Genomic DNA, 12,450 nt, shown 5'->3' with positions numbered 1-12,450 from the left:
GACCGGAAAAACAATAATGCATAACAACCATGCAGATGGAGACCTGGAGAGCTGCTTGTTTACTGGGGAGCTCTGTATGTGAGGCTGCACCAGTTCCGGGCTGTGCAGAGGTCGCATGTTACAGAGAGGACATACATTTCTGCTGGGTGAATACAACTGCTGGTTGAACTGGCTGAGTGACAAAGCCCTCCCTGCACAACCTCCTATGTTAGGAATGGAGATGGGGCCTTGTGCCAAACATGCCTTCCCCCAGAAGCATGCAGGGATCTGGAGTCTGACCTCCTTCCACCTTCCCCAGTCCTTCAACGCTTTGTCTTTTATTGGAGAAAGTAGGGCCAGAGCATAATGAAAACAAAAGCTCCAGGACAACTCAGCTACTTTATTCTCCTTCCCTGTCCCCTTTCACGCTGCACAGAAAGGCCATTTGCCACAGAAGGGATGCAGTGATCAGGAGGATGAGGAGCAGGGCAAACCAAGCTTAACTTCCAAGGCTGGTCTCTTCCACATGACTTGTCGGAGGTCTAACACAAGGATGAAGGGATTGGCTGGTTGCTCTGTGAAAGCTTGCAGGTAGGATGACCTCTTCTGAATGCAGGTCTTCTTTTCTAAATCTCCAAGAGACATTTGACTGCTCTCCTGACCCTTCTACATGATTCATCAGTGGACTCCAAAATTACTGAGAAGAACACGTGCACACAGGACATCCCTACACAGCTGAACTTCCGTAAGAAATGGCTTCAAAAAGCTGCTTACAGGAAGAGCAGAAAACTGGGCATGGGGAGAGATTTTATTCTATTAACAGGGAAAGAAACCACCAGAAGCTCCCAGGTATAAGTCCCTTTTCCAGACAGAGTGCCAGTGATGCCACTTCTTTTTTTCAAACTCTTTCTGTATGGTGGGAAGCGTTTGGGTTTCCATGATCCTTAGGTCTCTATCATCCTCAGGATCTCTCCAGTGGGGGTTTTCCCATGAGCAAAGAGGTGCCAGCCCTCAAAGAAACTCCTCCTGCAGGTGAGACACTTGCAGGGTCTACCTCTCACACAGATTAGCCAACTGCCAATAATGTTGCAGCCCCTGGATGAAACTCTGTCTTTCCAGGTCTCTGCCCTGAATGGATTCTCCGGTACTCAGTCTGGAGCTGTGGTAGAAGCTCTTCTTACATTTGGGACAGAGAGAAAGATCCCACTTGGATGCAGTGGCAAGGAGCCTCAGGAGACCCGAGGCTCACCTCTTGAGTTGAGCATGCAGGGGGTCTGAAGAGTGCTACACTCCAACTGAAAAGGAAATCTTGGCCACATACGGGGGGGCTTGGACCTCTTCCGAAGTAGTTAGTATTGAAATGCAGCTCCTTCTGGCACCTCGACTGCCAGTGCTGAACTGGATGTTTAAAGGAAAGGTTCCCTCCATCCATCATGCTACTGATGCCACTTGGACTAAGTGGACTGCATTGATTACACAGCGAGCTCAAATGGGGAACCTCAGCCGTCCAGGAATCCTAGAGGTGATCATGGACTGACGTGAAGACAAAAAGTCTGGAACATCACCAGCAGAAGAGGTACTGCGTGCTAGAGACCCCATCATCCAATGAACTACCAGAAAATGAAAGTAGCCGTTCTCTGACGGATGGTATCATATTGCTGGGAAGCACTGCAGATGGAAAGCTGCTGTGCGGAGCCCTATGTGACAAGTTGCAGAGGCCACCAAAGGAAAAGGAGAATCAAGCCAATTTGCAGAGGTAGAGGCTGTTCAACTGGCCTTAGATGTTGCTGGACGGGAGAGGTGGCCAATGATTTATAGTGACTCACGGATAGCGGCAAATGCCTGATGGGGGTGGTTAAAGCAGTGGGAACAAAAGAATTGATAAAGAAGGGGTACATCTATTTGAACTGCCGAACTGTGGAAAGACGTTGTTGCCCAAATAAAGAATATGGTTGTAAAGGTGTGTCACATAGATGCTCACGTGCCCAAGAACTGGGCTACTGAAGAACAACAAAATAACCATCAGGTAGATTAAGCCTCTAAACTTAAGGTGGCTCAAATGGACTTGAACTGGCAACACAAGGGTTCATTATTTCTAGCTCGGAGGGGACGCTTGGCAGGTTGAGTCGACCACCTTGCCATGACCTCCCAGCAGGAAGCGTTATGTACTCACCATGGTGGAGGCAACCACTGGGTGGCTTGAAACATACACACACCCCATGCTACTGCCCAGAACACCATATTAGGTCTGGAGAAACAAGTCCTGTGGCAGCATGGCACTCCAGAAAGGATTGAATCAGATAATGGGTCTCGTTTCCAAAATTCTCTTGTAAATACTTGGGCCAAAGATCATGGCATTGAGTGGATTTATCATATCTCCTATCATGCACCAGCTTCTGGTACAATCAAATGATACGTCTTGTTAAAAACTGTGTGGAAAGCAACGGGTGGCAGAACATTTGAGCACTGGGAGAAGCACTTGGCAGAAGCCACGTGCTTGGTCAACACTCAAGGATCGGTCAATCGCGATGGTCCTACCCAATCCAGCTCCCTACATAACATACAGGGAGATAAAGTCCCTGTAGTACATATAAAGAGCATCTTGGGAAAAGCACTGTGGGTCCTCCCAGCCTCTGGAAAGGGCAAAACTCACAGTGGAACTGTTTTTGCTCAGCGTGATGCAGAAAGAGGGGATGTTCAATGTGCACCACAAGGGAATCTGACGTTGGGCGAGTGTATTCAGTCATTCCACGTGTGTATACATGTGTGTGTGTGTAATACAATTATTACAACGTTAATAGCATGTTGATACATGCTAACTGAGAATAATCTGTATGTATTCAGATATTGAGCATGATATAGGAATGTGGAATAAGGGATGGAGTGTCAGTTTTACGATGTTTTGTTACCAGTACTCCACACCATTGCATCCAGGCTGGATGTGGCACTGGGCAGCCCGGTCTAATGGTTGGCGCCCTGCCCATGGCAGAGGCTTGAAAATGCATACCTTTGAGGTCCTTCTCAACCCAGGCCATTCTATGATTCTGTGATTGTGTGTAGTGCTTTGGGATTTACAGTTACTGCTCTGGGTAGCTGGTTCTGAGAAGAACTACATGCCCCAGGGGACTTCGTGTTTCCATTCACAGACCAGAGGTAAAGATAAAAACTGTTTGCACATCACAAGATGTCTCTTTTTTCACTTTCTGCTCGTCCTGGCAGCATGTGTGCTCACCTTCAGCATTACAGCAAGACCTTCAGCTTTCGAACACTCTCTCTCTCTCTCTCACTTTTATTTGATTTATTAACTCCAATCCAATTAGATTGTACTATATTGTGTTATCTTGCGTTCTGATATATTTTCTAGTAAACGATCTTTCCTCTTCAGATCACTGCCACTGTTTTGATGTCAGGCCCGTCTACCCATCCTTTTCCCTTTTCCTCCTTCCCCTTTTTCCCTTTCCCATTTTCCCTTTTCTGGGGCATGGATCCGTGGATCCTCCTCCTTCACCAGTCACAGAACCGGGCCAAACCACGTCACAAACTGCTGACATGTGCTTAAAGGGTCTCTCTCCTGTGTGGATGCATGGGTGGCAGGTGAGGTAGAAACTAGTTCTGAAGCTCTCTGGACACTCGGGACACTTGAAGGGTCTCTCCCCTGTGTGGATGCGCTGGTGGCGCTTCAATACAGAATTGTATTTGAAGCTCATCTCACACTCACGACACTTAAAGGGTCTCTGTCCTCTGTGGATGCGCTGGTGGCAGGCGAGCTGGCAATTGATTTTGAAGCTCTTTGAACAATCAGGACATGTAAAGGGTCTCTTTTCTGTGTGGATGCGTGTGGTGCTGTAATTGATAAGCAAATTTGAAGCCCTTCCCACACTCAGAGCACTGAAAGGGTCTCACTGCCGTGTGCATTCGCTGGTGACACTGCAGTACAAAACTGTACTTGAAGTGCTTCCCACACTCACAACACTTGAAGGGTTTCTCTCCTGTGTGGATGTGCTGATGGCAGGTGAGGTGGAAGCTGTTTTTGAAGCTCTCTGGACACTCAGGACACTCTCCTGTGGGGTCTCTCTCCTGTGTGGATGCGCTGGTGGCACTGCAGTACAGAGCTGTATTTGAAGCCCTTCCCACACTCGCAGTGCTTTATGTGCCTCTCTCCTCTGCGTATGCACTGGTGGCCAGTGAGGTGGGAATTGGTTTTAAAGCTCCTTGGACAATCAGGGCACTTGAAGGGTCTCTCCTCTGTGTGGATGCACTGGTGGCAGGTGAGGGGGAAGCTGTTCTTGAAGCTCTTTGGACACTCAGAACACCTAAAGGATCTCTCTCCTCTGTGGATGTGCTGATGGAAGGCGAGGTGGGATTTCCATTTGAAGCTTTTTGTACAATCTGAACACTTGTACAATCTCTTCATTGAGCGTACACAACAGCGGTTAAAAAGGCTGGAATTCCTTTTCAGGCTGTTCCCACACTCAGCACTTGGGTTCTGCCTTTTCTCCTGGCACACTTCCTTACTCCTTGCATCTTCACGCTGTTTTTGACCTGTGCTGCAGTCCAGCAGATTCCTCACAGTCTCTCCTGGAGGGTTTCCCTGTTGCTTCTTGACGTGCTCTGCTTGTTTCAGATCCCCTTGGATATCCTTTCTGATTTCTTCCACCAAGACACTTCCACACTGCCTTTCAGTCACGTCACAATTCTGTACACCCTCCTGAACAGTTGTGATTCCATGTCCTGCTGGATGACAGAGAAAAGCCAGAAATAACACATTAGGCCTAAACTATTTCTCAGACAAAGATGGTTCTTGGCAGCCCAACCTCCTCCTGTCCCCCACCATCTCACCTGGGCTGAGATCTCCTGCCATGTCCTCCAGGACATGCACATCTGGGTCCCAGGGGTCTTCCTCTCCTTCAAGGAGGGAGACCACCATAGGTTTGGGGGCTGGACACGGAGGTTAAATACAGAAGCAGAGGACGTGAAAGCATTCCTATGATTCTGGCACAGCTGCTTCTCCAACAACTCCACTCAGTGTCCCTCCCAACTTCTGTAGCCACAATAAGGGCCTGGATGACACTGGGCCAACACATACTGGCTTGCTTTGAAGCCCAACATGACCTCTACGTATCTGAAAATTATGCAGGAACCGTTTCTCTAATGTTCACCTTAGGATTTCTTTTTTTGAATTGTATCCAAACTGCTTAGTGCCCAAGGCTTCATAAAGGTTTGCAATACTGCAATGGAAAAGGGAAAAAAAAGGCAAATAACCAGAGTTGTCAGGTTGCTGGAGCACGGCGGCACAATGCAACGCAGCAATATGCAACACAGCAACACAAAGACAGTTTGCAGGAGCTGATCCAACCCCTCCCAGCTGATAGCTGCTTGCCAGCAGTGACTCTGGATCATTTCTCAGAGTTCTAAGCAGCTAATCCTTCCTGAAACATATGAGAAACTTACCTACATTTTGTTTCTGGTGCTGCTGCGTTACTCCCCAAGTAACTACATTGCAATTATTCTAAGCCCTGCTTGCAGTGTGGTTCTACACAGCCAAAGGAGCCCCAACAAGGACGAAAGGCAGCAAAGCCCTCACCCAGCGAGGCCACGCACGCGTACGTCTCCAGCATCACGTCCCGGTACAGCACTCGCTGCACAGGGTCCAGCAGCGCCCACTCCTCCCTGCTGAAATACACGGCCACCTCCGCAAAGCTCACGGGCTCCTGCAAGCAAAGAGGCTCCTTGCTGGGAACTGCCACGGCGCAGGGAAGCAGCTGGCAGAGAAGAGAAAGGCACCTCCCTCTCCCCATGCATTCACATCCCTCACTTGCTTGCTTCCCCACACTCCTACCTGAGGTGGATGCGGTGTGGCCATTTGTTGCTCTCCCGCAGACTGCGACAGTCACAGGTGAAAGGCAGGAGTTTCACTGGAGCCTGCTGGGACTAAAGAATTGGCAGGGTAGGTGTGAGGGAATGCTGCTGTCCCTAGAATCATACAATCATAGAATCGCAAGGTTGGAAACCACCTACAAGATCATCTAATGCAACCCCCCTCCCATTCCTGTTAGTAACACGAGCTACTAAACCGTATCTCATAGCTCCTCATCCAGGCACCTCTTGAACACTGCCAGGAATGGCGACTCCACCACTTCCCTGGGCAGCCATTGCAATGCCTGACCGCCCTCTGAGAGAAAAAGTTTCTCCTAATGTTCAACCTCAACCTCCTCTGCTACAACTTCTGGCCATTTCCTCGGGTCCTGCTGTTTGCCTGGGAGAAGAGGCCGGACCCTTTTGCACCACAACCTCCCTTCAGGAAGTTGTAGAGTGCCATGAGGTCTCCCCTGAGCCTCTTCCAGAGGCTCTTCTCCAGACTGAACATTCCCAGCTCCCTCAGCCGCTCCTCATAAGGTTTGTGCTCCAGACCCCTCACCATTTCGTTGCCCTTCTCTGGACACATTCCAGGGCCTCAATGTCTTTCTTGCAGTGAGGGGCCCAAAACTGGACACAGCACTCGAGGTGCGGCCTCACCAGTGCTGAGTACAGGGGGATGATCACCTCCCTGCTCCTGCTGCCACACCATTCCTAATGCAGGCCAGGATGCCGTCGGCCCTTTTGGCCACCTGGGCGCACTGTGGGCTCACGTTCAGCCCAGCACCAACCAACGCCCCCAGGTCCCTTTCCTCTTCACACTCACAGCCACTCATCCCCAAGCCTGTAACGCTGCATGGGGTTGTTGTGCAGATCGACACCACCTTCCAACTTGGTGCCATCTGCAAACTTACTCAGGGTGCCCTCAATGCCTTCATCTAAGTCGTCAATGAAGATATGAAACAGGATGGGCCCCAGTACTGACCCCTGGGGGACACCACTTGAAACAGGTCTCCAGCTGGACTTCACTCCATTGACCACCACCCGTTGAGCACAGCCCTCCAGCCAGTTCCTTATCCAACGGAGGGTAAAACTGTCCAAGCCACGGGCGGCCAGTTTCCACAGAAAGATACTGTGAGAGACCGTGTCAAAGGCTTTGCTGAAGTCTAGGTAGACAACATCAACTGCCTTTCCCTCATCTACCAGCCTGGTCACCCAGTCGTAGAAAGAGATGAGGTTGGTCAAACACGACCTGCCTTTCATGAACCCATGCTGGCTGAGCCTGATCCTGTGGACGTCACGCACGAGCCGTGTGATCTCTCCCAGGAGGATTTGTTCCACGACCTTCCCTGGCACTGATGCCAGGCTGATAGGCCTGTAGTTTCCAGGATCCTCTTTATGGCCCTTCTTGTAGATGGGAGTCACATCAGCAAGCCTCCAAGCCTCCCTGTCCAAGAACAGCCCTCCCCAGCCCTTTTGGGAGTAAATGATGCCCAGGACTCAGACCAGCAGTACTGCACCCATCTCCAATCTTGTCAAGTTACTATTAAATCACTACCAAGTATCTTCATTATATCAATGAATATATTCCTATTTCTCCCCTAAGAGTACATATTGTAGTTGTATCATATTGTAGCTCCTCATCCAGATGCCTCTTCAACACTGCCAGGGACGGTGACTCCACCACCTCCACGGACAGCCATTCCAGTGCCTGACCGCCCTCTGAGAGAAAAAGTTTTTCCTTATGTTTAATCTAAACCTCCTCTGGTACAACTTGTGGCCATTTCCTTGGGTCCTGCTGCCTGGGAAAAGAGGCCAAAGCCCTCCTCATCACAACCTCCCTCCAGGAAGCTGTGGAGTGCACTGAGGACTCCCCTGAGCCTCCTCTTCTCCAGACTAAACAATCCCAGCTCCCTCAGCCGCTCCTCATAAGACTTGAAGTCTTTCTTATAGTGAGGGGCCCAAAATTGAACACAGTACTCAAGGTACTCACCAGAGTTGAGCACAGGAGGACGATCACCTCCCTGCTCCTGCTGGCCACACTATTTCTGATGCAAGCCAGGATGGCATCAGACCTCTTGGCCACCCGAGCACACTGCTGGCTCCCGTTCAGCCAAGCATCAGCCAACACCCCCAGGTCCCTTTCCTCTTCGCAGTCATTCGGCTACTCAGCCCCAAGCCTGTAGCGCTGCATATTTTATTATGTGGTTATTGTGGCCAAAATGCAGGACCCGGCACTTGGCCTTGTTGAACCTCATCGCACTCACCTCAGCCCAGCGATCCAGCTTATCTGGACCCTTCTGAAGGGCCTCCCTACCCCCACGCAGATCCACACTACCTACGAACTTGGTGCCATCTGCAAACTTGCTGAGGGCGCACTCAAATCCCTCAATCAGGTCATCAATAAAGATATGAAACAAGTTGGACCCCAGTACCGACCCCTGGAAAGGAAGAGCTGCGGAAGACAGAGAAGAAGGACTCTGCGCCACAGCCGGGCACCGCGGGGGCGGCACGAAGAAGCCGAAGCGACCGACGTACCAAACGGCCACCGTCCCTGCAGGAACTGCGAGATGAGGGAGCGAATCTCAGCCGTCAGCCGGGCGTCACTTCGTCCACGGAGACAGCGGACATGCGAGAAGCGCGGCGGGGCGCGACTTCCATTCGAACGACCGCTTCCCAACGCTCCGCTCCGCGCCGGCTGCGCGGCGCCGCTCCGTGACGTCACCAAGTTCCGGCGCGCGATGATGACATCACATCGGGCTTGGAGCGGAAAGCGCTGTGCAGACGGGGAAGAGTGGCGGTGGGTGAGTGGCGTCGCGTCCATGGCTGTGGCGCAGAGCCGTGGGGCGGTGGGTGCCGGGCCGGGGGGGCGCGGGGCCGCAGCAGCTCTGCAGCAACTCTGCGTGGGGGCGGCTGAGAGCCGGGGATGCGGCCCGGACCGGGCTGCGCTGCGCTGCGCCCCTTCCTGTCCCGTCCCATGGGGAGGAGCGTTCCCCAGCGCTGCGGGAAGCGGGGGGAGAGGCTGCGGTGCAGCACTCTTTGCTTACTGCAAACTTTGCGCCTTTACCACTGACACTGGCTTGGCAGCGTTCGTAGCAGTGTCACAGAATCACTAAATTACCAAGGTTGGAAAAGACCTACGAGGTCATCCACTCCAACCATCCACCCGTCAGCAATAGTTCTCCCTAAACCGTGTCCCTTAGCACAACGTCCAAACGTTCCTTGAACACCCCCAGGGTCGGTGACTCCACCGCCTCCCTGGGCAGCCCGTTGCAATGCCTGACCACTCTAGAGAAGTAGTATTTACTAACTCCAGACTGAATCTCCCCTGGCGCAGCTTGAATCCATGCCCTCTGGTCCTATCACAAGTTACAAGAGGGAAGAGACCAACCCCCAGCTCACTACAACCTCCCTTCAGGTAGTTATAGAGAGCAGTGAGCTCTGCCCTGAGCTCCTCTTCTCCAGGCTGAACATTCCCAGCTCCTTCAGCTGCTCCTCATCAGCCCTGTGCTCCAGACCCCTCACAGCTTTGTCGCCCTTTTTGAACCCACTCCAGGGCCTCAATGTCTTTCTTGCAATCAGGGGCCCAAATCTGAGCACAGTACTTGAGGTGCAGCCTCACCAGAGCTGAGTACAGGGGGACAATCACTTCCCTGTTCCTGCTGGCCACACTATTTATGATGCAAGCTAGGATGCCATTGGCCTTCTTGGCTACCTGGGCACACTGCTGGCTCACGTTCAGGCTCGTGTTCATATTAAACGTTTGCAAATTCCAGTTGTGAGAAATAACTGATTTTTCACAGACTGGCTTTGTTGTGAAAAAGTTTTAATTCACGATTGCAGTGGTGGGCATCCTGCTAACAGGAGCATGATCGAAAATACATCACAGCCTTATATCCCTGATCCACCAACGCCAAGAATTCCTTCCCTTTCTAGGCTAACTACTCCAGAATCTGCGTGAGGCTTCGACGCTTATTATTGTATCTGCATCCTAATCCCACCAACCTTTAATCTCTCCCTCATTCTCACCTTGTAATTTGTTATCTCTCGATTATCGTGTTTGTCCCCTCCATCCATTTTCCTTATCCTGAGGGCATAGCCCCTCCCCCCCTTATCTGCTTCTCCGTTTATTATCCAAGGCTGGAGGAAGGAAACACAATTTTAACTCTCACGCAGAGAATTACCAAAGATAATGGCTTCGTAAAACTTACTACACTACAAATGTTATGGACAGACGTGAGGTCAGAGAGCACTTGGTGCAAATACCCAAATAACCCAGGACTGTATCTTTTTTATTTTACTGCCATTGCAATGCCAGCCATCCCACAAGCAGCAGCACACACAGAAAGCAGCATTACAGCTTTTATGCCCTACTACCCAATGCTGATCTCTTCCTCCTCATTGGCTGAGTGCTTGAGGTTCACATATGTTCCTGAGGCTCAGCTAAACACATCCATACCTGATGAACATAAATTGTTGCTATCTAAGCATGTATACTACTAATTGTTCTGCTTCTTCTCCTTCAATTCTCTATCACTCAGGTCTTGTCTATCCAGCACCAACAATTAGTAGCCTTCCAACATAACGAGCCCATTGATATCCTTGTCACACCGATTAGGAGTGCGACTTACATCTTCAGCTCAAGGCTCAGAGCTGTTCCAGAAGGCTGCACAGACCAGAGCTGCAGCCTTTGTACCAACATATCACTCCATGTATCTTATCTCTGTGACTATAAATTACTTCACCTATCTGCTGAGCGTGCCAAGACTCTCAGAGACCCCCAGTGAAGTCAAAGGCTCTCCTGAAAAGAACTGTTGGTGAAATATTTATCTTGTTAGTTCTAATGCAGAAACAACTTCCCGGTCCTACAATTTCCCCCTTTTCTTCTTTATACATTGTTGATTTCTGCAATTTTTTTTCTCAGGTATTGTTTTATTGACATCTTCCTCTTCTTTACTTTCTTAATTACCCATCTCCCCTAATATCATAATTTCATCCAAATATGGTGGCAGCTCAATTGGCGTTTGCTTCAGTTGCTCTCTTGACCAGTCACTCTACCAGCCCCCTCACACAGGGGATAACACAGCAACCAGGGGTTGCTGTCAGGGTTCCTGCTACTATAATCAGAGAAGTAAACATGGATACATACAGCCCTTTCCATTTACCAAACCAGGACTTCAACCATCCGTTGACAGAAGTATCTTTTCCTGATTATTCATCAGCAAGGGTGGTAGGCCCTTGCAGGGCCTTAGTTATTCTGCCATCTGGAGCTGTGTTACTAGGGATGAAGGTGCAACAGTGGCTACCTAGCATTACACACGCACCCCCTTTTTCAGCTAACATCATATCTAGTCTGATCCTATTTTCTCAGGCCATCCTACTTGTGGCACCTAACTGTTCCTCAGTTCCCCTTATCGCACCCTTTGTATAGTTTATAAGTTGCTGTTAATTATAATGGATGTAGTTAATTCAATCTACATTGATCTCATTGATCAACATCCACCATGTTCTCATTGATCAGCATCCACCAAAGCAGTGACTCAAACTCTGCAACAGTTTGATTTCTCGCCTTATGTTCATCAGGGACTCCAAGAAGTGGAGAGTTAAAACTGTCAGCTTGCCCACAAACTGAGGAATTACTGATACTAATTTGCTTTGCAATGTTTTTCACAAGAGATACGTAAGTATTTGCATCAAAAGCCACACTTAACAAATTAGTATTTCTAACCATTAGAAGAGCCCGTATTTACTGTCTTTGGATTTGCAGGATTTGGATCCAGCTGTCTTCAATTCCCATCATGTTCGAGGGACCTTCTTGCCTCTACTATGATGTATCCACAGTGGTTGTTCTTTAATTTTGATCTTAAATTTTTAATCCTGACTGTTGTTTGGGACGTTGGCAGCGCCTGGAACAGACCTTGGTTCCAGGGGTGAACCTGAAAGAGATCTAATATATATACACACAATCTCCTGGAAAAATATTATGGATTGAGCCACCAAGGCTTCAGGATCCAGTTCCTAGAACCAGTTTGTTTCCCTAAGCTATTTCTGTAGACCTATGACACGTTCAGTTAGTATTTCACTCCCTACCTGGGTAGAGAGTGGTAGGGAGTATTTCACTCCCTACCTTTTGCACAACAAAAGGCCTTTTGTACTGATTTTGTGTTTTGTATTTTGAAAGGACGCAATCCCTCTTTGGCTCTAGATCTCGTTCTGATCCTCAGGAGAGCCAAAGCTAATGACTGTGGCCGATACAGTCCAGGCTCCTGGCCCTGTGGTTTAATCAGGTGGTTCATCTTTTCCATCTGACCACTTGTCTGTGGTCTGTGCAGTGTGTGCAGTTGCCAATCTATTCCCAATAGCTTGCTGATCACTGCAATAAAGTGAGTTTCCCTGTCAGAGGACATCACTGCAGGAACCGCAAACCTTGGAATCATTTTCTGCAGCAATACCTTGGTTGCTTCTTTGGCTTCATTAGTCCTGCAGGGGAATGCTTCTGGCCACCCTGAAAAGGTATTGGTTAGAACTAGCATATAACCAAAGCCTCCTTATTCCTGGCAGTTCCAATAAATGAAATGAAATGAAATGAAATGAAATGAAATGAAATGAAATGAA

The 12,450-nt window shown here is 49.5% G+C and overlaps 1 protein-coding gene across 1 annotated transcript; it reads right to left on the bottom strand.

The window, feature by feature from the left end:
- Positions 1-369: 369 nt before the first annotated feature.
- Positions 370-8,462, bottom strand: LOC122167893 (zinc finger protein 626-like). The gene is given in 7 exon segments (XM_042832794.1): positions 370-3,816; positions 3,818-4,038; positions 4,040-4,710; positions 4,819-4,917; positions 5,564-5,690; positions 5,819-5,910; positions 8,374-8,462. Coding segments are annotated over 6 exon segments (1,563 nt in total). The 5' UTR covers positions 5,843-5,910; positions 8,374-8,462; the 3' UTR covers positions 370-3,395.
- Positions 8,463-12,450: the final 3,988 nt, after the last annotated feature.

The sequence above is a fragment of the Centrocercus urophasianus genome, unplaced genomic scaffold (genome assembly GCF_019232065.1).
Source record: "Centrocercus urophasianus isolate 14NV4802_14NV808 unplaced genomic scaffold, USGS_Curo_1.0 seq_1070, whole genome shotgun sequence".
Taxonomy (NCBI): Eukaryota; Metazoa; Chordata; class Aves; order Galliformes; family Phasianidae; genus Centrocercus; species Centrocercus urophasianus.
This window is presented reverse-complemented; position numbering and strand designations above follow the sequence as displayed.